General features: G+C 49.5%; 1 protein-coding gene across 1 annotated transcript in view; it reads left to right on the forward strand.

The window, feature by feature from the left end:
* The first annotated feature begins 2049 nt into the window (after positions 1–2049).
* The window catches only part of LOC140203676 (uncharacterized), a 179094-nt gene continuing 159170 nt past the window's right edge, over positions 2050–21973 (forward strand). The window contains 3 exon segments of the mRNA XM_072269724.1: positions 2050–2311; positions 3895–4052; positions 18700–19326. Of these exon segments, the coding sequence (XP_072125825.1) occupies positions 18710–19326 (617 nt within the window). The 5' untranslated portion in view covers positions 2050–2311; positions 3895–4052; positions 18700–18709.

Below are 21973 nucleotides of genomic sequence, written 5' to 3' on the forward strand. Positions count from 1 at the left end.
AGGTACTTTGGATCTGTCTTCACTGGGGAAGACACAAACAATCTCCCAGATGTAATAGTGGCCAGAGGACCTAGGGTAAAGGAAGAACTGAAGGAAATTCACATTAAGCAGAAAATGGTATTGGATAGACTGATGGGACTGGAGGCTGATAAATCCCCAGGACCTGATGGTCTGTACCCCAGGGTACTTGAGGAGGTGGCTCTAGAAATCGTGGATGCATTGCTAATCATTTTCCAGCGTTCTATAGTTTCAGGATCAGTTCCTGTGGATTGGAGGGTAGCCACCTTTTAAGAAAGGAGGGAGAGAGAAAACAGGGAATTATAGACCAGTTAGTCTGACATCAGTGGTGGGAAAGATGCTGGAGTCCATTATAAAGGATGAAATAGCGGCACATTTGGATAGCAGTAACAGGATTGGTCTGAGTCAGCATTGATTACGAAGGGGAAATTATGCTTGACTAATCTTCTAGAATTTTTTGAGGATGTAACTATGAAAATGGACAAGGGAGAGCCAGTGGATGCAGTGTACCTGGACTTTCAGAAAGCCTTTGATAAAGTCCCACATAGGAGGTTAGTGGGCAAAATTGGAACACATGGTATTGGGGATAGGGTACTGACATGGATAGAAAATTGGTTGGCAGACAGGAAACAAAGAGTAGGGATTAACGGGTCCCTTTCAGAATGGCAGGCAGTGACTAGTGGGGTACCGCAAGGCTCGGTGCTGGGATCGCAGCTATTTACAATATACATTAATGATTTAGATGAAGGGACTAAAAGAAACATTAGCAAATTTGCAGGTGACACAAAGCTGGGTGGCAGTGTGAAATGTGAGGGAGGATGTTATGAGAACGCAAGGTGACTTGGACAGGTTGGGTGAGTGGGCAGATACAGTTTAATGTGGATAAATGTGAGGTTATCCACTTTGGTGGCAAGAACAGGAAGGCAGATTACTATCTGAATGGTGCCAAGTTAGGAAAAGGGGAAGTACAATGAGATCTAGGTGTCCTTGTTCATCAGTCACTGAAAGTAAGCATGCAAGTACAGCAGGCAGTGAAGAAAGCTAATGGCATGTTGGCCTTCATAACAAGGGGAGTTGAGTATAGGAGCAAAGAGGTCCTTCTGCAGTTGTACAGGGTCCTGGTGAGACCACACCCGGAGTATTGTGTACAGTTTTGGTCTCCAAATTTGAGGAAGGACATTCTTGCTATTGAGGGAGTGCAGCGTAGGTCAACGAGGTTAATTCCTGGGATGGCGGGACTGTCATATGTTGAAAGATTGGAGCGACTGGGCTTGTATACACTGGAATTTAGAAGGATGAGAGGGGACCTGATTGAAACATATAAGATTATTAAGGGATTGGACACGCTAGAGACAGGAAACATGTTCCCGATGTTGGGGGGAGTCTAGAACCAGAGGCCACAGTTTAAGAATAAGGGGTAGGCCATTTAGAACGGAGTTGAGGAAAGACATTTTCACCCAGAGAGTTGTGGATCTGTGGACTGCTCTGCCTCAGAGGGCAGTGGAGGCCAATTCTCCGGATGCTTTCAAGAAAGAGTTAGATAGAGGTCTTAAAGATAGCGGAGTCCAGGGATATGGAGAGAAGGCAGGAACGGGGTACTGATTGTGGATGATCAGCCATGATCACAGTGAATGGCGGTGCTGGCTCAAAGTGCCGAATGGCCTACTCCTGCACCTATTGTCTATTGTATCTATGAGGGCAGTGTCGATGATGAATTTGGGTCAGGCTTTGGACAAGTTTAAACATGCGAGGCTGTCCAAAAAGTGAGTCATAGGATCCAGGTTGGCAAATTCAATTTGAGCTGGACGGGGGATGGCATCTCAGAAGCAGGTGACTAGTGTAACAGATAATTGGTTATACCTTCACATGTTTTATGTACATTAGTTCATTTGAATTTGGACATGTAGGCGATGGTCAAGTCAGGCAGCATCTACGGGGGGATATGAACAGCGACGCTCCTGGTCTATGTCATCTCCAGATTCCTCCTCCTTCAGCTTTTTGTGTTTCCCTCTTCCAGCGATCACCCGGCAGCTTGTGCTTCCCCCCTCTCCCTGTTCTGGTGAAGGGTCTCCAATGGATGCCGCCTGACCCGAGTCCCACCACCAGCTTTCTGCAGCGTCTCTTGTCTCCGTGCTGCTGCGGAGGCGGGGGGCTGCGTTTGCTGGCTTCCCTGGGCTGCCTGCGGGTCGGACCAGCAGCCCCCTACCCACAACCCCCCATCTGGGTCCCAACAGCACGCATGCGCCATACCGGACGCACAGCACCCTGGGCCCGGCTGGCTACGGGACTGACGGTGAGAGCGGGGCAAATGCCCGGGGCGCCAGGAGAGGGGGCGCGGCCGGAGCGGGGGAAGAGGGGACGGGGTCTGTCCCAGCGCGGCGGGCCGCCGGTCTCTCCGGGGCTCGGACTGATTATCCCCTTCGGCCGAGGACCGCTCCTCGGGCCCGGGCCCGGGCCTGGCCCCAGCCTTGGTTAAGCCCGCGGTGCGGGGTTCTACCCCGTGCTCCCGCCGAGCTCGGGACTCCTCCTGGCAGCCCGTGTCGGGACCTTCGGCCGCTTTGTTCTGATCCCGTCCCTCCTCCGCAGCGCGCACTGCGCATGCTCGAGCAGCCGCCTTTCCGGTTTCCAGCGCTTACGCCGATAGGGCACTTTCTGTGGCCGGACGACTTGTGGTGTAACACAGACACCATATATGCCGCTCTGCTTTTAAACTGCGTCTGGACTCGATCGGGTTTGTTTTGAGTGCCGGCGGATTGTTTTGGATTCTGGGTACCATAGCAACGCAGGAACTTTTGTAATAAATCTGCACAGATTAAGCTTGCATAAAATAAGTATTCACAACAATCGATATATCTTTTGCAAGGTACACAAAATGCTGGAGGAACTCAGCAGTTGTCTTTGTTATTTCTGTGACAAAAAAGGTCCCTTTTTGTTATTTTGACCATGGATAAATATTGACTAGGAATACAGAAATGCATATGGCTGGTATTGTGCTGTTTAGCTGAAAGTCAAAGTAAAAAAAAATCTGGAAGAGCAGAGACTTAGTTTAAAAACTTTTAACAAAGGTGGTACTTCTAATAGATTTAGTGTGCTTTCTCTGAAACAGAAATTGAGACCTGACGCGGCCAGTCTGAATCCAACCAAATGAGAGGATCTGACCATCACAATGAAACATAACGATTCAACCATGTTCTTGATCAAATTCCCAGGATGTACCCTTCTGACTGAACCTGAGTGGACTCCAGCAGGTTTTTAAAAAAATTAGCCCTATGCTAAGCTTTTAGGAAATTTTCCTTTCACTCCTTCCAAGTCCAAAGTCAAACATCTGCCCCCTGTATCTGCTTGGGTCTCCCTGCTAATTTCTCTGAATCAACTAAGTACCTGACTGGTTCTGTCAGCTCCAACTGTGAGAAATTACCCATATAACTACTAGACAGGTTTATGGAGGAATTTAAGGTAGGGGGTTATATGGGAGGCAGGGTTTGAAGGTCGGCACAACATTGTGGGCCGAAGGGCCTGTACTGTGCTGTACTATTCTATGTTCTATGTAATGACAAATTACCTGTTGCCAAACCATAAAACGTTAAACTGGACTGACTAGAAACAAGACCTGAGAGTTGTTTTTTTTAATCCACTTAAAGCTGAACCTGACCCGGGGTGCTCAATTGGGTAGAATTGGCTCTAGAGCTGTTCGACTTCCCAACAGGACTGGAGCAGTCTGCAGATTTGTGCTCAAGTCTGTACCCATAACTTAAAGCCTCGACACTGTGAATCAAATGAATTGTGTGACCAACTGAGTTACTGCTGATGGTGGAAATGACAACAGCCGGAACTAGATTTTTGTGTCCTGATGCCTTGTGTAAATTTTTTTCACAGCATTTCAGAAGAGGAAGATGTCTTAAACCAGACGACCTGTGACCTGGAAGGAGATCGCTGAGCCCATGGTGTCTGTTTCAGCTGGGAAAGGTGTGATCATCTCCATCCCATTACTGGACATTGGATCCTTCTCCTGCACGTTCAAGCACAGTTTAACGGTAAAGAATTTTATTGCATTGCTGGCCATTCCAGGCAGTGAGTTTCAGATTATATGTAAACTAAGAGGGTCTGTGACCTGAAGGGGAACGTGCAGGGGCTGGCGCTTGAGTTCAAAGTGTGTTGTTACAGATAACTGTGGTTCCAATTTCCAGCAATAGGCCAGGGGAAGGGAATGAGTATGATGCAGTGCCAATCGACCGATGACCTTCATCCCCTTTGAATTAATTATCGCTGGTTTTGATTCTTGTTCTTTCCTGTTTACCATGCTTTAAGTCTTAATAAGTTAATGTCCCCCAAATATCTCTCCTGCTTCTGCCCCAACCTGCACCCCTAATTGAAGTTTGCGATGTCCTTGGCAGGTTCCTCTGTACAGCATCATCCTTTCGCAGAGTGGAACCTCAGTCGACTCTCACTGGCATTCGAGTGAGGCGGGAGAAGTGTTTGTCTCTGTGGGTCAGCCAGCATCTGCGGTCACTCTTGAGGCCAGAGGAAGGCCCTCGGCCCACAGTGTTGACTGTCCGTTTCCCTCCATAGGTGCTGCCTGGTCCAAGCTCCTCCGGCACTGTGTGTGTCAGTAATGGTTGTCCTTGCAGTCTCTGGGGAACACTCCAACATTCAGGCAGACATATATATACACACACACACCCCCCGTGAGAGTGGTTCGGCCAGGAGCTGTGGATTTGTGTGCTGTAGCACTTACTTTTTATTCACAGTTATTTTGTAAATGTAGCCCCCCTGGCCACCCTCAGGGTCGCTCGGCTCGCTGTCGTCTAGGGAAACTGCCCTCGGCCCCGCCAAACTGGGTAATTAGTTTGTGTGAATGCTGTGTGATGTACCCCACCCCGCCCAAATAACAGACAATACACCAGATACGATTTACAGTTTATAGATATTACTGGAACTATATAATTAAGAGAGAATAAAATATAAAAGGAAAATGAAAGGTGCCACACTTATCAAAGTTCAATCTCTTCGTGCACAAAACAGTTGGAGCTCAGGACCCTTCTTCTTCACCCTGCGACCTCTCAGACCACCTCGACCGGCCGCCTGGGACCAACAACGGTGGTCGACCAGACGCTCCACACGAGTCCGTCTCCGTCTCCTCGTCGAAAGCCCTCCTCGGGGTCCGACCCCGTTAGCGGACATCACAGCACATCGTCCATCCTCTGTCTCACTCTCCCGCGTTCTGCCCCAAAACCCCATGCATACAGTATCTTCAAATACACCAAAAACATAACAACTATCCCAATTGGTTAATAACATATTTCTTATCACACTCTAAACCAAAACAAGCTGCTGGCGCAAACTTTCTCAGCGTTTAACACAACAAAGCCGCATTCCCCAGATTAACATAACAAAGACGGCATTTTAATTAGCCTCCGCAGTAACATAAAAGTCGAAACCCCCTTACATAATGTTACGTATCCCGTAACTGGGTTGCCAAACCAGCAGAAATGGTCACTCAGTTGGAGTCTGGATTACTAGAACTAAGAAAGTTTTATTAAAGAAACAAGCAACACAGTAATCGAAAGGATAATAAATGCAACAGTTCAGCAATGATAAACACACATGTGCACAGAATTAAGATAACAGCATCAATCAAGCTCTATCGTTGTCTAGGGGTAAATGACCAATTTCAAAGTGACACAAAGTTCAGTCCAATTTAGTTCAGTTCGCAGTAATCGTTGCCATGGCGATGGACAACATGGGGGGAGGGAGAGAGAGAACGGGAACGACTGATCATTCAGAAACGGCTTCCACTCACAGACCGGCGATATTGCTCACAAGCAGCTTTCAGGTGAGTCCTTTGTGATGTCACCTGAGGTCACCGACTGTGACCCCTCCTCCAGATGCGGTCGATCCTCTGCAGTGAACCCGGCACCCAAGCGAGGGTGGACACACACCGGGTTCCCGCTGATCGTACCTTTCCACCCTGTGCGTTGTCCGGTACTTCCCACCGACTTGTGAGAGACGCACCGCTTCCAGGGTCTCGTTACCTCGGGTGTCGTGTGTGTCCTGCCTTAGCGAACCTGTCCCTTTTTATCCCCCTGCTGGGGTATCGCCTGTCCATCACTTCAAACAGTTCAGGGTTCAAAGGGGGAGCCGATCTTGACAATACCCAGACTGATGGCTCCTTGATTAACATCTCCAAATGCTGCTTCATTGTTCCTTATCTCTCCTTCCCCCTGAGGACAGGTGGCAGACCAACTGCTGATGCCACTGGTGCTAGCCCAGGCCAGCAAACATCTTAATTTATGTGTATTCTCGTCACACTTCCCCCTTTTAAGGATTTTTACCGGGGTAAAAATTACAAACATGAGTGCATTATTTGATACACACAAATATACATCTTTATCAGCTATTTGGCTAATACAGAGAATTTTAAGTTGTCAACACCTGACAGACAGTCAGTAAACACATTTTCCGTCCCTTTTATATGTGTTATTAATAATCCCTTAGACCAGGCTCCAACTCAGCAAACTTCATAGTGGCCAAAAACACTGATGAATTGCGATCAATGTAACCTCTCATTTGGTTTTGTCCCGGAACACAATAACAAGGGTCATCCCATTCCGACTTAGTTTCCTCTTGCAAGGGCTTAGTAGGAGGGGGAGGGGTAGTGACCGCAGAGTTATTGCAAAACTTCCTACAGTACCCCACCATCTCCCAGAGCCTTCTGAGGGCCCTCTTGTCTGTCGGGGTTGGGATGCCAGAGATAGCCCGCACCTTAGCTTGCATTGCTGCCAGCTGCCCCTGTGTCACCAAAATTCCCAGGTAAGTGACCTTTGCGTGGCCAAACTCATTTTTTTCAAGGTTCACTATCAAGCTGGCTTCAGACAGCCGTATTAAATTGCCAATACACACCTCTGTGTTCATCAGCCCTTTAGTCACAGAATTACTCATAATATATGGATGTTGTTTACTAGGCTGGCCTATTGTAACAGACATCACCCAACGTCCCAGTTCTTTGCATCGCCTCGGGACGATTAAACACACGGGTGCGAGTCGTTTAATTACTTCTGCTAAAGAGTCGCTTTGTTCGGGGATTAAGGGAGAGACCTTATCAGTAGACCTGGCCAAAACAATAGCCTTCTCCCATCTGATCGATCCCATACTAATCTTTTCAAAATGGTTTTTTTCTCTTATCAGGGGCCCCTAGCTTCATTGATTTCCACGCTAACCCCGACTAGGTTTGTTAGCATATCAAAAGCCTGTGACCGTCTCAGTTCGCGTCGGTCATGATCAATAACATTCTTCCCCCTGGGCAGCCGGTAAACCTCTTTCATGATTCCACCAACTGTTTCCTCCAGCACCGCAAAATGTCCACCGGGGGGTACCTCGTGGGCCATGTTAAAAACCTCATCCCCATAACTCTTTTGCACCACCCCCCATTCCTCATCTGCGGGCACGGTATTTGGTCTCCCTTGCTTCCTTAACACTTCCTCCTCCACATAATAGCCTACTAGTTCCCTTGTTAAGGCTGTGTCAGAGAGAGCTGTCTCTGCCAAAACCATCAGCCCCTCGTCTCGCTCCTGCGTCTGCACAAATTCTTTCCTGGCTACTGCTATGTCTGTCCCAGCTCCCTCACTACCTCTTGTCTCACTACACTCCTTCTTTTCATTTTCTACCCCCGTCTCGTACAAGACTGGCAGAAACGTTTCAGCTAAATTCACTACCGCAGCCCCGTGATGAACCTGTGAGTCCATGGGCGGGGCCTCAATGCTGGCAGGCTGACCTGTCAATCTCATGACTGGGAACACGATTCCCCCGGCGACGTCATTACCGAGCAAGACTTCCACGCCTTTCATCGGTAATTCGGACCTCACCCCGATCGTGACTAGTCCAGAGACCAGGTTGCTTTGCAAGTGTATCTGGTGCAAAGGGACTGACTCTGTCCCTTCCCCAACACCTTTGACCTCTACCTCCCCAGTCTGGGTCTCTGAGCTAAACTCTAATACACTCTTCAGTATTAGTGACTGACACACCCCCGTGTCTCTCCAGATCCGCACTGGAACTGGTTTTAACCCCTCCTTCACTGACTCCAGTCCGGCCGAGATAAACCTCTCGTGCCCTTCCTGAACTTTGGCAGACCTGTCCTTCTCTAGCGGTTCGCTTAACAGCTCGATACAGCCATTCAAAATCGCTGTCTTCCCTTTTCCCGTTTCCTTCTTTGGGGCAAAGCACCTGGACGCAAAGTGTCCGACTTTCCCGCAATTATAACAGACGACCCCAGGAGACTTCCTGCCAGACTGCTCCCGGTCTACCTTATCCTTCTCACTAGTCCCCGGCTTACTTTCTGACCTTTCCGGCGGACTCTCCCCGCCGTCCTGACTACCCTTCTGGTAGCCTTTACTCGGGGCAAACTTCATTTTATGCGTCAACGCATACTCATCCACTAACTTAGCAGTTGCGGCTAACGTGGCTGCCTCTTTCTCATCGAGGTAGGGTCTCATACCCTCAGGGACACAACCTTTAAACTGCTCAATCAGGATCAGCTGCAGCAGTCTGTCATAATCCCCCTCTACCCCCTTCGAGGCACACCAACGCTCACAATATGTCTGCATCTCACGGGCAACCTCCAAATACGTACGGTCCCACTGCCTCCTCGCATTCCAGAACCTCTGCCGGTATGCCTCTGGGACCAACTCATAAATCCTGAGGATGGCCTCTTTCACCACCTCATACCTCTGGGCATCTTCCGCGGACAAAGCTGAGTAAGCTTCTTGGGCTTTCCCTTTCAGTACACTCTGAAGTAAAACAGCCCACTTATCCCTCGGCCAGTCCTGACTTATAGCCACTTTCTCGAAATGGAGAAAGTACTGATCCACGTCGGTATCGTCAAATGGGGGAACCAGCCTAACCTCCTGGGTCGCCCGGAACCCTCCACCTTGGTTCGGCACGAGCCCCTGCTCTGCCCTTATCTTTAACTTCTCCAGCTCAAATTCCCTTTCCCTCTGCCTCTCTCTCTCTTCTCGCTCCCATTGCCTCTCTTTCTCTTCTCTCTCCAACTGTCTCTCCCTCTCTCTCTCTTGCCTTTCTAACTCTTTCTCTTTCTCCCGCCTTTCTAACTCTCTCTCTTGCCTTTCTAACTCTCTCCTGCCTTTCTAACTCTCTCTCCTTCTCTTCTCACTGCAACTGTCTGTCCCTCTCTTTCCCTTCCCGCTCTAACTGCCGTACCCGGAACTCGTGCTCGAGTCTCAGTTTTTCAAGCTGCACCTGTACTGCGTCTCCAGCAGGTTTGTCAATAGACACCACCCCCAGCTCGCCTTGGGGAAACATACCTTTAGATACATAGTACTCTACGATAGCTCTGTGTATCTCCTCTCTCCTCATTGTCGACTTCCCCTTAGCAAGGTTCAACCGTTTGGCCACAGCTACCAATTCCGCTTTCCTGGCATCCTCTAATGCCTCCAAGGTCGGCGCCTTTATAAATTCCTCAGCCTCCATTTCTGCTGTTTGTCTTTTCTTTCTTTTGGGAATTTTAACCCAATCAATTTACTCCGTCCCAAATTTAACGTTCAAAATCGCGGACGAGAACCCCACTTATGTTACGTACCCCGTAACTGGGTTGCCAAACCAGCAGAAATGGATCACTCAGTTGGAGTCTGGATTACTAGAACTAAGAAAGTTTTATTAAAGAAACAAGCAACACAGTACTCTAATCAAAAGGATAATGAATGCAACAGTTCAGCAATGATAAACACACATGTGCACAGAATTAAGATAACAGCATCAATCAAGCTCTATCGTTGTCTAGGGGTAAATGACCAATTTCAAAGTGACACAAAGTTCAGTCCAATTTAGTTCAGTTCGCAGTAATCGTTGCCATGGCGATGGACAACATGGGGGGAGAGAGAGAGAGAGAACGGGAACGACTGATCATTCAGAACGGCTTCCACTCACAGACCGGCGATATTGCTCACAAGCAGCTTTCGGCCCCTCCTCCAGATGCGGTCGATCTTCTGCAGTGAACCCGGCACCCAAGCGAGGGTGGACACACACCGGGTTCCCGCTGATCGTACCTTTCCACCCTGTGCGTTGTCCGGTACTTCCCACCGACTTGTGAGAGACGCACTGCTTCCAGGGTCTCGTTACCTCGGGTGTCGTGTGTGTCCTGCCTTAGCGAACCTGTCCCTTTTTATCCCCCTGCTGGGGTATCGCCTGTCCATCACTTCAAACAGTTCAGGGTTCAAAGGGGGAGCCGCTCTAGACAGCTCTCTCTCCCGTCCCTTCATTACACATCTCCACATCGCCTGTCCATCACTTCAAACAGTTCAGGGTTCAAAGGGGGAGCTGCTCCTGGCAATACCCAGACTGATGGCTCCTTCATTAACATCTCCAAATGCTGCTTCATTGTTCCTTATCTCTCCCTCCCCTGAGGACAGGTGGCAGACCAACTGCTGATGCCACTGGTGCTAGCCCAGGCCAGCAAACATCTTAATTTATGTGTATTCTCGTCACAATAAATTACAGTATTCCTTGCATTTCTGGTTAGGTGCTAACTGCATTTCATTGGCTTTGTATCTGTAGTTGGCACAATAAAGTTGAATCTAATCTAAAGAGAAAGTTTGAACAGGTTGGGTCTTTATTCTTTGGAGTGTAGAAGGTTGAGGGGGGACTTGGTAGAGGTATGTAAAATTATGAGGGGGATAGATAGAGTTGACGTGGATAGGCTTTTTCCATTGAGAGTGGGGGAGATTCAAACTAGAGGACATGAGTTGAGACTTAAAGGGCAAAAGATTAGGGGTAACATGAGGGGGAACTTCTTTACTCAGAGAGTGGTAGCTGTGTGGAACGAGCTTCCAGCAGAAGTGGTTGAGGCAGGTTCGATGTTGTCATTTAAAGTTAAATTGGATAGATATATGGACAGGAAAGGAATGGAGGGTTATGGGCTGAGTGCAGGTCGGTGGGACTAGGATAGGGTAAGAGTTCGGCATGGACTAGAAGGGCTGAGATGGCCTGTTTCCGTGCTGTAATTGTTATATGGTTATAATTTAGATGGCTAGAAGATGCAGCAGTACTTGTGGAGATAGACATCGAACACGATTTTAAAGGATTGGTCAGTTAGCTGAGCTGAAAGAGAGGGCAAATAGAGTGTGGGGGTTGGGGGGTTTGCCCCTGAAGGGTTTGGTCAGTTAACAGCTGAGAGAGAGGGCAAATAGAGTGTGGGGGTTGGGGGGGTGGTTGCCACTGTACCGTAGCAGTTAGCGTAACGCTACAGCTCGGGGCGTCAGAGTTCAATCCCGACATCGTCTGTAGGGGGTTTGCACGTTCAGCCCCGTGAACACATCGGTTTCCTCTCACATTCCGAAGTTGTATCAGTTAGTAGGTTACTTGCTCATTGCAAATTGTTCTGTAATTGGTTGGCATCCGTCTGTCTCGAAGGACAGTGGGTGATGATCCTCATCATCACAAGCCTGGGCAGAAGGTGTAGAGATCCTGAGATGCCCAGTCATTAAGATCCCACTCCCAGTCTCACCAGTGGAGTCCAAAGGAAAGATTATGAAGCAATACGTTTGGCACCAGCTTTGCTACAGGAGCTGCCAGGAGGATGTTCAATGACGTCTAGCTGCCTTAGGAGCTCCACTCCGGATTTGCTGTCTGGGTTTACTCCTGTAGCCTTCGTCTCTCCCGAGGCTGCCCACAGGGCAATGGGGCTATCTACCCACAGCTGGGGATCTGGTTGATGAGCACCAGGGCGTGTCCACACACTGGTGGGCCTGTGTGCTACATGTGCAGAGGCCAGACCTCCTCCCTGTCCTCTGTCGCCAGTGAGGAGGCACTACGTGAGGCTATGTACTGGCAGGGAGAGACTGACACGTTCAGCTGTCCTGCTAGCCAGCGGTGGAGGCTGAGAGTGAGAGTAACAAGCACTACCCACTACACTACCACACTAGATGCGCCACATCAACCATTCTGACACTTTGACAACCGTTGTTCTGTAATTCGGCTGGAGTAAAATAGGTGGGTTATTGGGCCGCAAGGGTCTGTTCCGTGCTGTATCCCGAGAATAAAATGATTACAAATAAAATATTTCCCAAATAATAGTTTTGCATGTGCTGGTTGTCGACAGTTGGAAAAGAAACAGTTTCCTACTGTCTCAGTTGGAGTCCTCCATCGCATCCGGGAGGGAACTTCACCCACTGGCTGACTGAGAAGGGGTTTGCTGTTTATCGTCCTTTTTCAGAATACTTTTACCTCCACATCAGGAGTTCCTCTGAGCTTTGACTTTGGGGTAGGGAGGTGCAGGAGAGTGGGATCAAGTGCTCCAGTAATATCTTGGCACACCCAGGAGAGTGCGATAGACTGCTGGGCGTGAGGGTCCGACAAACTGCTGGGTGTGAGGGTCCGACAGACTGCTCTGGTTGAGGGTCCGACAGACCACTGGGCGTGAGGGTCCGACAGACCGCTCTGCGTGAGGGTCCGACAGACCGCTCTGCGTGAGGGTCCGACAGACCGCTGGGCGTGAGGGTCCGACAGACTGCTCGGTGTGAGGGTCCGACAGACCGCTCTGCGTGAGGGTCCGACAGACTGCTGGATGTGAGGGTCCCATAGACTGCTCGGTGTGGGGGTCCGACAGACTGCTCTGCGTGAGGGTCCGACAGACTGCTGGGTGTGGGGGTCCGACAGACTGCTCTGCGTGAGGGTCCGACAGACTGCTGGGTGTGAGGGTCCGACAGACTGCTGGGTGTGAGGGTCCGACAGACTACTCTGTGTGAGGGTCCGACAGACTGCTGGGCGTGAGGGTCCGACAGACTGCTGGGCGTGAGGGTCCGGCAGACTGCTGGGCGTGAGGGTCCGGCAGACTGCTGGGCGTGAGGGTCCGGCAGACTGCTCGGTGTGGGGGTCCAACAGACTGCTGGGTGTGAGGGTCCGACAGACTGCTTGGTGTGAGGGTCCGACAGACTGCTGGATGTGAGGGTCCCATAGACTGCTCGGTGTGGGGGTCCGACAGACTGCTCTGCGTGAGGGTCCGACAGACTGCTGGGTGTGAGGGTCCGACAGACTGCTCTGTGTGAGGGTCCCATAGACTGCTCTGTGTGAGGGTCCGACAGACTGCTGGGCGTGAGGGTCCGACAGACTGCTGGGCATGAGGGTCCCATAGACTGCTCTGTGTGAGGGTCCGACAGACTGCTGAGTGTGGGGGTCCGACAGACTGCTGGGTGTGAGGGTCCGTCAGCCTGCTCTGCGTGAGGGTCTGACAGCCTGCTCGGTGTGAGGGTCTGACAGACTGCTGGGTGTGAAGGTCTGACAGCCTGCTCGGTGTGAGAACTCCGATAGTTTGCTCTGTGTGAGAAGGGTTTTCTTTCATTCTTCTTGGCTGCCTTCACTTTGGGCATGTGGTTCGCCAGCTGTGAATGCAGCAAGGGATTCACTCAGTTATGCAAACTGGTGAGAGCTTTGTGCTTGTTGAGATCTGTGTTGCCCTCCATACCCCTACCATCCATGTTCCTATCCAAACTTCTCCAAAAAGTTGAAATTGGGCTAGCATGCACCATTTGAACTGAAGCTCATTCTACACTCCAACAGCCCTCTGAGGATCTTCTTCACGATCTCTGATCTTTTCATCTTTCACCCTTAACCCATGACCTCCAGTTTGTATTCCCAGCCAACCTGCTTGCATTTACCCTAACTACCCCTCATAATTTTGCCTCTATCAAATCTCCCCGCAATCTTCAAATGGTTCCATTTGTTATCAGAGAATATATATACAGTGCAAAGCCTGAAATACTTGTCTTCTACATTCCAAGGAATAAAGTCCTAACTTTCAATCTTTTCTTATAACTCATGTTGTCCTGTACCAGCAACATCCTTGTAGGTAGGTGAGCAGAACTGCACAGAAGACTCGAAATGAGGCCTCACCAAAGTCTTGTACAACTTCAACAGAGCATCCCATCCCCAGTACTTTGATTTATGAAGGCCATTGTGCCAAAAGTTTTCTTTATGACCCTATCTACCTGTGACACCAGTTTCAATGAATGATAGACCTCTATTCCCAGATCCCTTTGTTCTACCACACTCCTCAGTGCCCTACCTTTCACTGCGTAAGGCCCACCCTGGTTGGTCCTATCAAAGTGCAACACCTCACTTTGCATTAATTTTCGTCTGCCATTTTTCAGCCCCTATTTCCAGCTGGTCCAGATCCTGCTGCAGCTCTGATAATTTACCTCAATGTCCACTACACCTCCTATCTTGGTGTCATCTGCAAATTTGCTGATGCAATTAACCACATTATCATTCTGCTCATTGATAACAGATGACAAACAGCCTCTAGTCAAGAGAGACAACCATTTAGTACCATTCCCTGGCTTCTCCCATGAAGCTAATGTGTAACCCAATTTACTACCTCATCTTGAATGTTAAGCGACTGAACCTTCTTGACCAACCTCCCACGTGGAGCCTTGTCAAGGGCCTTGCAGACAACATCCACTGGCTTTGCCTTCATCAACTTTCCAGGTAACTTCCTCAAAAAACTCTGTAAGATTGGTCATGACTGACTATGCTGTCGATCCCTAATCAGTCCCCGTCTATCAAAATGCTCACATATCCAATCCCTTGGAATACCTTCCAATAACTTTCCCACTATTGATGTCAGGCTCACTGGCCTACAATTTCCTGGTTTATTTTTAGAGCCTTTCTTAAACAACAGAACAACTTTAGCTATCCTCCAATCCTCTGGTACCTCACCTATCACTAAGAATTATTTAAATATCTCTGTTAGGGCCCCGGCAATTTCTGCACTTGCCTCCCACAGGGTCTGAGGAAACACCTTGTCAGGCCCTGGGGATTGTCCTCAAGACAGCAAACAGTCTCTCCTCTGTAATCTGTATGGGGTCCATGAAGTTGATAATGCTTTGCCTCACTTCTACATACACTGTGCTGGTCTCCTGAGTAAATACAGATGCAAAAATTCATTTAAGATCTTCCTACCAAACACATCTTTCCCTCTCCCCTTCCTGCTTTCCGCGGGATCGCTCCCTATGCGACTCTGCCCCATTCATCCCTCCCCCCAGTCTCCCTCCTGGCATTTATCCTTGCAAGCAGAACAAGTACTCCAGCTGCCCCTACACCCCCTCCCTCACTACAGTACACAGCCCCAATCACTCCTTCCAGGTGAGGCGACTCTTCACCTGTGAGTCTGTTGGGGTCATATACTGTGCTCGGTGCTCCCAGTGTGTCCTGTATATCGGTGAGGCACAAAGTAGATTGGGAGACAGCTTCACCAAACGTCTACGCTCCGTCTGCTAGAGCAAGCAGTATCTCCCACTGGTCACCCATTTTAATTCCACTTCCCATTCCCGTTCCCATTCCGATATGTCCATCCATGGCCTCCTCCACTGTCGGGATAAGGCCACACTTAGGTTGGAGGGACAACACCTTATGTTCCATTTGGATAGCCTCCATCCTGATGGCATGTACACCGATTTCTCAAACTTCCAGTAATGCCTCCCCCATCTACCCCCACCATTCCCCATCCTCTTTTCTGTCTCATGTTATCTCCTTGCCTGCCCATTGACTGCCCCGCTGCTCCTTCCCCCTCCCCCCCCCACACACCCTTTTAAAATTTCTTCCATGGCCTTCTGTCTCTTTCAACAATCAACTTCCTAGCTCTTTGCTTCATCCCTCCCCCTCCGAGTTTCACCTATCGCCTGGCGTTTCTCTCTCCCTTCCCCCCGCCTTTCAAATCTACTCCTCAGCGTTTTTTCTCCAGTCCTGCCGAAGGGTCTCGGCCTGAAACATGGACTGAGCCTTTTTCCATAGATGCTGTCTGGCCTGCTGAGTTCCTCCAGCATTTTGTGTTTGTTTTGAAGATCTTCCCCATCTCTTTTCACTCCACGCATAGATGGCTACTCTGATGTTCCAGAGGAACAATTTTGACACTTGCAATTCTTTTGTTATTAACATATCTGTAGAATCCCTTAGGATTCTCCTTCACCTCGTTGGCAAGGGCAACCTCATATCTTCTTTTAGCCCTCCTGATTTCTTTCTTAAGTTTCTGTTGTATTTCCCTTCCTCCGTAAGCACCTGATTTGTTCCTACCTGCCTATACCTGCTATGCACCGTTTCCTCGTAGCCAGGGTCTCGATATCTCTTGAAAACCAAGGTTCCCTAAATCTGTTATAACCATATATCTTTATCTTTTGTTCTGACGGACACATACGAGCTTTGTACTCTCAAAATTTCACTTTTGAAAGCCTCCCACTTACCAAGTATATCTTCGTCAGAGCTGCCTGTCCCAATCCACACTTGCCAGATCCTTTCTGATACCATCCAAATTGGTCTTTCTCCAATTTAGAATCTGAACCTGCAGACCAGACCTATCTTTCTGCATAATTACATTGAAACTACTGGCATAATGATCACGAGCTGCACAGTGTTCCCCTACACAAACACCTGCCCCGTCTCATTCCCTAGTAGGAGGGTCAAGTATTGCACACTGTCTTGTTGCGACTTCCACGTACTGATTAAGGAAACCTCCCTGAACACACTTAACAAACTGTACCCTATCTAGTTCTTGTATAGTATTGGAGTCCCTGTCAATTTGTGGGAAGTTAAAATCATCTACTAACTTGTTTCTTGCAGCAGTCTATGATCGCTCTACAAATTTGTTCCTCTAAATACCGTGGCCTGTTGGGTGTCTGTAATATAGCCCCATTAATGTGGCTGTACCTTTCTTATTCCTCACTTCTACCCATAACACCTCCCTAAACAAGCTGACCAGTCTGTCCTGACTGAGCACTGCCAGGACAATTTCCCAGACTAGTAAAGCCACCCCCTCCCTCTTTTAATCCCTGGCACTCTGTCACGTCTAAAACAACAGAACCCTGGAATATTGAGCTGCCAGTCCTGCCCCTCCTGCAACCAAGTCTCACTGCTGGCTACAGTACAAGCCCGCGTGTTGGTCCTGCTGCTTTGGTGGTTGACACAAAACAGTGTATGCCCTGATGTACATGTTATAAATAAATCTGAATCTCAGTGACCAGCGAATTCACCAATGGGGATAAACTATAAATTGCCATGAGTGATGTAGAGGATTTCAACCTGAAACATCACAGTTCCATCCTTCTCGCGCCCCAACCCTCCACCAGGTGCTGTTCGGCTTGCTGAGTTCCTCCAGACTCTGGCGTCTGAAAGCTCGTGTGTGTCCATTGTGACCATTCCGGATAAAGGGACTGGCTTCGTAGGGAGAGGTGTCCGGCATGGAAACAGACCCGCTGGGTCCGCGGAGCCCTCTCCGACTGTGACCCCCGCTGATTTACGCGAGCCTTACGTTAATCTCACTTGTAGACACGAGAATGTGGAGCAACTGAAGGAACTCAGCGGGGTCGGGCAGCACCTGTGGAGGGAAGTGGGTGGTTCGGGTTTCCAGTCAGGTCCCTTCATCTGGTCTTCACCTGATTCTCGCAACTCCCCCACCACCAGAATCTATCTATCTCTCACTCTCTCACACACACACTCACTCTGTGCAGGGGCAAATCTCCCCACCCGCCTGCACGTCTTTGCGATACGGGAGGGGTAAGATGCAGACTCCACACAGACGAGATTGAACCCAGGTTTCGAGCTCCGCGAGGCAGATGTGGATACTCTGAAGCGTGAACACCGAGTATTAGACCAGCTGGCCAGTGGTTTGTACCTGTGCTGATCCACGATCCTTCTGCCTTTGAAAGGCCAATGACCACTGGGTTGTTGCCCGCTCCTTGACATACTAATGGGCTAACGCGTGGGGGTCGTGACATTTATGTGCCGGAGATGGATTTCAGGCTCGATTTGAAATGGAGCTGACGATAAGCTCTCTGAGTCCCTGACTGGGTCAACGTCTGTTGCACAGATTAGGTGGAACGGAAAACACGAGAAGGTTATCTCGATGGGAGGAAAGTCCAGAGGGGTTTCGGAACCATCCAACAGAATTACCCAGGGAGAAGGGACCGGGACACAGCGACCGATCCAAGGTTTTCTGGGGCGCCAAGGCCGTGGGCCGTCCAGCAGAAATTGAGACTCCACTCCAGAACCAAGTGTAATGAAACACGTTCAGGGTGGCAGGTGACGGCGGCCATAATAAAACATCAACACAGGGGAAAATCACATGTAGGGTGAAAGTGTCAATGGACACAAACCCCAGAAAACCGACAGCTGAAGGTGGGAGTACAATCTAATTGAAAGGCCCAAATAGAGTGGACGTGGAGGGCATGTGTCCTGCAAGGGGAGAGTCTCGGACCCGGGGCCACGGCCTCAGACTGGAAGAATATCTCTTCAGAACAGAAATGAGGTATTTCTGTAGACAGAAGGTGGTGAATGGGTGGAATTCACTGCCACAGACCGCGGTGGAAGCCAAGTCTTTGGGTATCTATAACGTGGAGGCTGATAGGTTCTTGATTAGTAAAGGTATCAAAGGTTGCGGGGAGAAGGGAAACGAATGGGGTTGAGAGGAATAATAAATCAGCCATGATGTGTGTGTGTGTACACACACACACCCCTATAATGGATTCCGTTAATTAACCAGAATCCGCTGTGTGTCTGTGTATAAAATCTACTGTACTGTCACAAAATCACACATTTCATGACATTTATTAGCGATAGTAAATCTAATTCTGATATTGTGGCGTCTACATCACTGGCCTTTTCTGTTTTAAATTCATTTCACAGGGTGTCAACGATGGATTCACAGACGACAGACTCTGAGCAAACGACACACCACGATCATCCGGATCTGCTGGGATCGGAACATCATCGGCCTCGGACCGTGGAGGGAATAGGCTCCCTCCCCAGGGAGGAGGAGTGGTTTCCGTGCCCCGAGAGCGAGCGGGGCCTCGGCTGCGCTGCCGGACTGTCCAGGCACCAGTGCAGCCACACCGGCGAGAAGCCGTGGAAGTGTGGGGACTGCGGGAAGGGGTTCAGCTACCCTTCCCAGCTGGAGATGCACCGACGCAGCCACACCGGCGAGAGGCCGTTCACCTGCTCGGTGTGTGGGAAGGGCTTCACTCAGTTAAGCCACTTGCCTCGGCATTACCAGGTTCACTTCGTGGAGAAACTGTTCACCTGCTCTGTGTGCGGCAAGGGCTTCACTCAGTCGTCCAGCCTGCTGACGCACCAGCGGCTGCACACCGGCGAGAGGCCGTTCAGCTGCTCCGCGTGCGGGAAGCGTTTCACTCGCTCCTCCCACCTCCTGGCGCACCAGCGAGTGCACACCGGCGAGAGGCCGTTCGTCTGCTCCGTGTGCGCGAAGGGCTTCCGCAGTTCGTCCAACCTGCGCAAGCACCAGCGAGTCCACAAGTGACTGCGGAGGCCGGAGCCCGGAGCCTGGAGCTGGGAGCTGAGCCAGGCTCACTCTCACAGATGTAGGTCGTATCTGCTGATGCTGTCAGTTCGGAGAACCGGGCAGGAGGGCAAATAAATCAGATAATCACTGGACAGCCCAGTCTGTTCCCTTTTTAATATCCAACATTAAACTCGGCACCAGACATTGGGTTCAGGTCCGACACCCGGTGTGGCCTATATGGAGCTACCACATCCTCTGTGACTACGTGACTTTTCGTTCCCCAGTTTCATCCAACATTACAGGTCAACCCTTTAACCTGATCAATCTAACCTGTCCCTCTTACATAACCCATTTTTCTATCATCCATGTGCCTTTCCAAGAGTTTCTTAAATGTCCCAATTGTATCTGCCTCCGCCCTCACCCCAACAGGCCGCTCCCTAAATAATTTACAATCACCTTAAAATTATGTCCCCTCATGTTAGTGATTTCCACCCTGGGAACAAGTCTCGGGCTATCCACTCTACGCCACTTAACATCTTGTACACCTCTATCAAATCATCTCACATCCTTCTTTGCTCCAAAGAGAAAGGCCCTACCTCACTCAACCTATCACCGTTAATCCAGACAGCATCCTGGTAAATCTCCTCCGCACCCTCTCTAAAACTTCCATATTCTTCCTGTAATGAAATGAATACAATATTCCAAGTGTGGTGCAACCAGGGTTTTATAGAACTGCAGCCTTGCCTTGCTGCTCCTGAACTCCGACAAGCCAGGAGGAGAAGTGAGGTGGCGTTTGAGATGTTGCCCACCAGCCATTTCTCCTGCTGAAAAGTCAAGAACCAGAGTTCCCCAACTCCACACCTCTAAACCATAACAGCCTCCACCTTCAACGGATGATCAGTTATTGCGATTCTGTTGTCACATACATACTCCTCTCACTACTGTTTCAGCATGACTTTCTGACCTTGTGTTCTTCCAGCTCCAGCTACCAGACTCTGTCTCATGGTGCATCCCCACCTCGTTCCTTCCTGCTGTCCAGGGATCCAAACAGCCCTTCTGGGGGAAGCCGTGATTCACTTGAACTTCTTCCCATCCACTCACTGCATTCTGTGCTCACGATGGGCCTCCTCAACACCGGAAGAACCAAACACTGGATCACCGCTCTGTGGCGAATCTGCAGGAGGGACCCTGGTCTCCCGGTGACCGGTCACTTTAATTCTCCATCCCGACCCAATCCCCGGCTCGGTTACAATGAGGCCAAACATGACCTCTCACCTCCCATGTCTGAATCAGAAATGGCCATTTCTGTCCGTCAGCATTCCACTCAGGTTTTTATCGTCCTCTCGTATGGACTGGCCTGCTGTGCATGTGCTGCCACCTCACCATTTACCAGCAGAGAAGCTTAATGTGCCTCTATCGGCCTCTCTAACCTGATGGATCAAAATATTCCATTTGTTCTACCCAACCCTCCTGAAAACCAGCATTTCTTTCCACTTTGCAAACTTCTGACAAGGGAACATTAGCCGTTCCGCTTTCCACAGATGCTGCCCAACCTGCTGAGTATTTCTTCCATTTACTGTTTTTATTTCAGAATCTCTGCCTCTGCTGACAACAAAACGCTTTGAGCAGCAGTTTGCTCCAGCCGAAAGGGGAATCAAAATGATGATTATCAAAGTGAAGAGAGACGGTGATATTCCAGGGGCTGAATCTAGCAGGTCCAACAAGTAGTTAGGAAGGCAGATGGTATTTTGGCCATTATTCCAAACAGCTTGGATTTTAAGAATAAGTGTCACGTGTGAGTGGAGCAAGAACGGCAACGGAGCAGTTTGGTTAAATGTTTTTACAGAGTCATATTAGTGACTGTACACGCTGGGCAACTGACAGTGTGGGAGCAATGATCCAGTCCCACCAAGATGAAAACGTGCACTCGGGAGCCCATGCTAAGACAGAGATCCCTCCGTATGCAGGGGCCCAGTCGGTACACCGCACAATCAGCTTGCTGAAATTGATCTGATATGGTTCAATAAGGGGATTTTGTAACAGCCATAGTGGATGTTGGCGAGCCCACACCCAGAAAACCATGCACAGTTTTGGTCCTCTTATCTAAAAAAAACAAGGATGCAGTTTAAAGGAGATTCAGCAGATGAACCCCACAAGGAAAAGGAGCAGAATTAGGTCATTCCATTCTGACTGATTTATTACCCATCTCAACCCCATTCTCCTGCCTTCTCCCCATTATCTTTGACACCCTGACTAATCAAGATCACATCAACCTCCGCTTTAAATATACCCCATACCTTGGCCTCCACAATGACACTCACAGATTCAGCACCCTCAGGCTAAAGAAATTCCCCCTCACCTCTGTTCCAAAGAGACTTCCTTGTATCCTGAGGCTGTGCCCTTTGGTCGTAGATGCCCCCACTATGGGAAAAATCATCTCACAGCCAGTCTATCGAGGCCTTTTTGTCAGCATTCTATCGGCAAATTTGTCGATGACACCAGGGTTGGGAGTGTAGTAGACAGCAAGGAAGGTTATGGCTTGCAGAGGGATCTGGATCAGTTGGAATTTAATCAAGGCAGGTGCGAGGTATTGCACTTTGGTATGATCAACCAGGGTAGGGCACTGAGGAGTGTGGTAGAACAGAGAGATATGTGAATACA

The sequence above is a fragment of the Mobula birostris genome, chromosome 10, assembly GCF_030028105.1.
Source record: "Mobula birostris isolate sMobBir1 chromosome 10, sMobBir1.hap1, whole genome shotgun sequence".
Lineage (NCBI taxonomy): Eukaryota > Metazoa > Chordata > Chondrichthyes > Myliobatiformes > Myliobatidae > Mobula > Mobula birostris.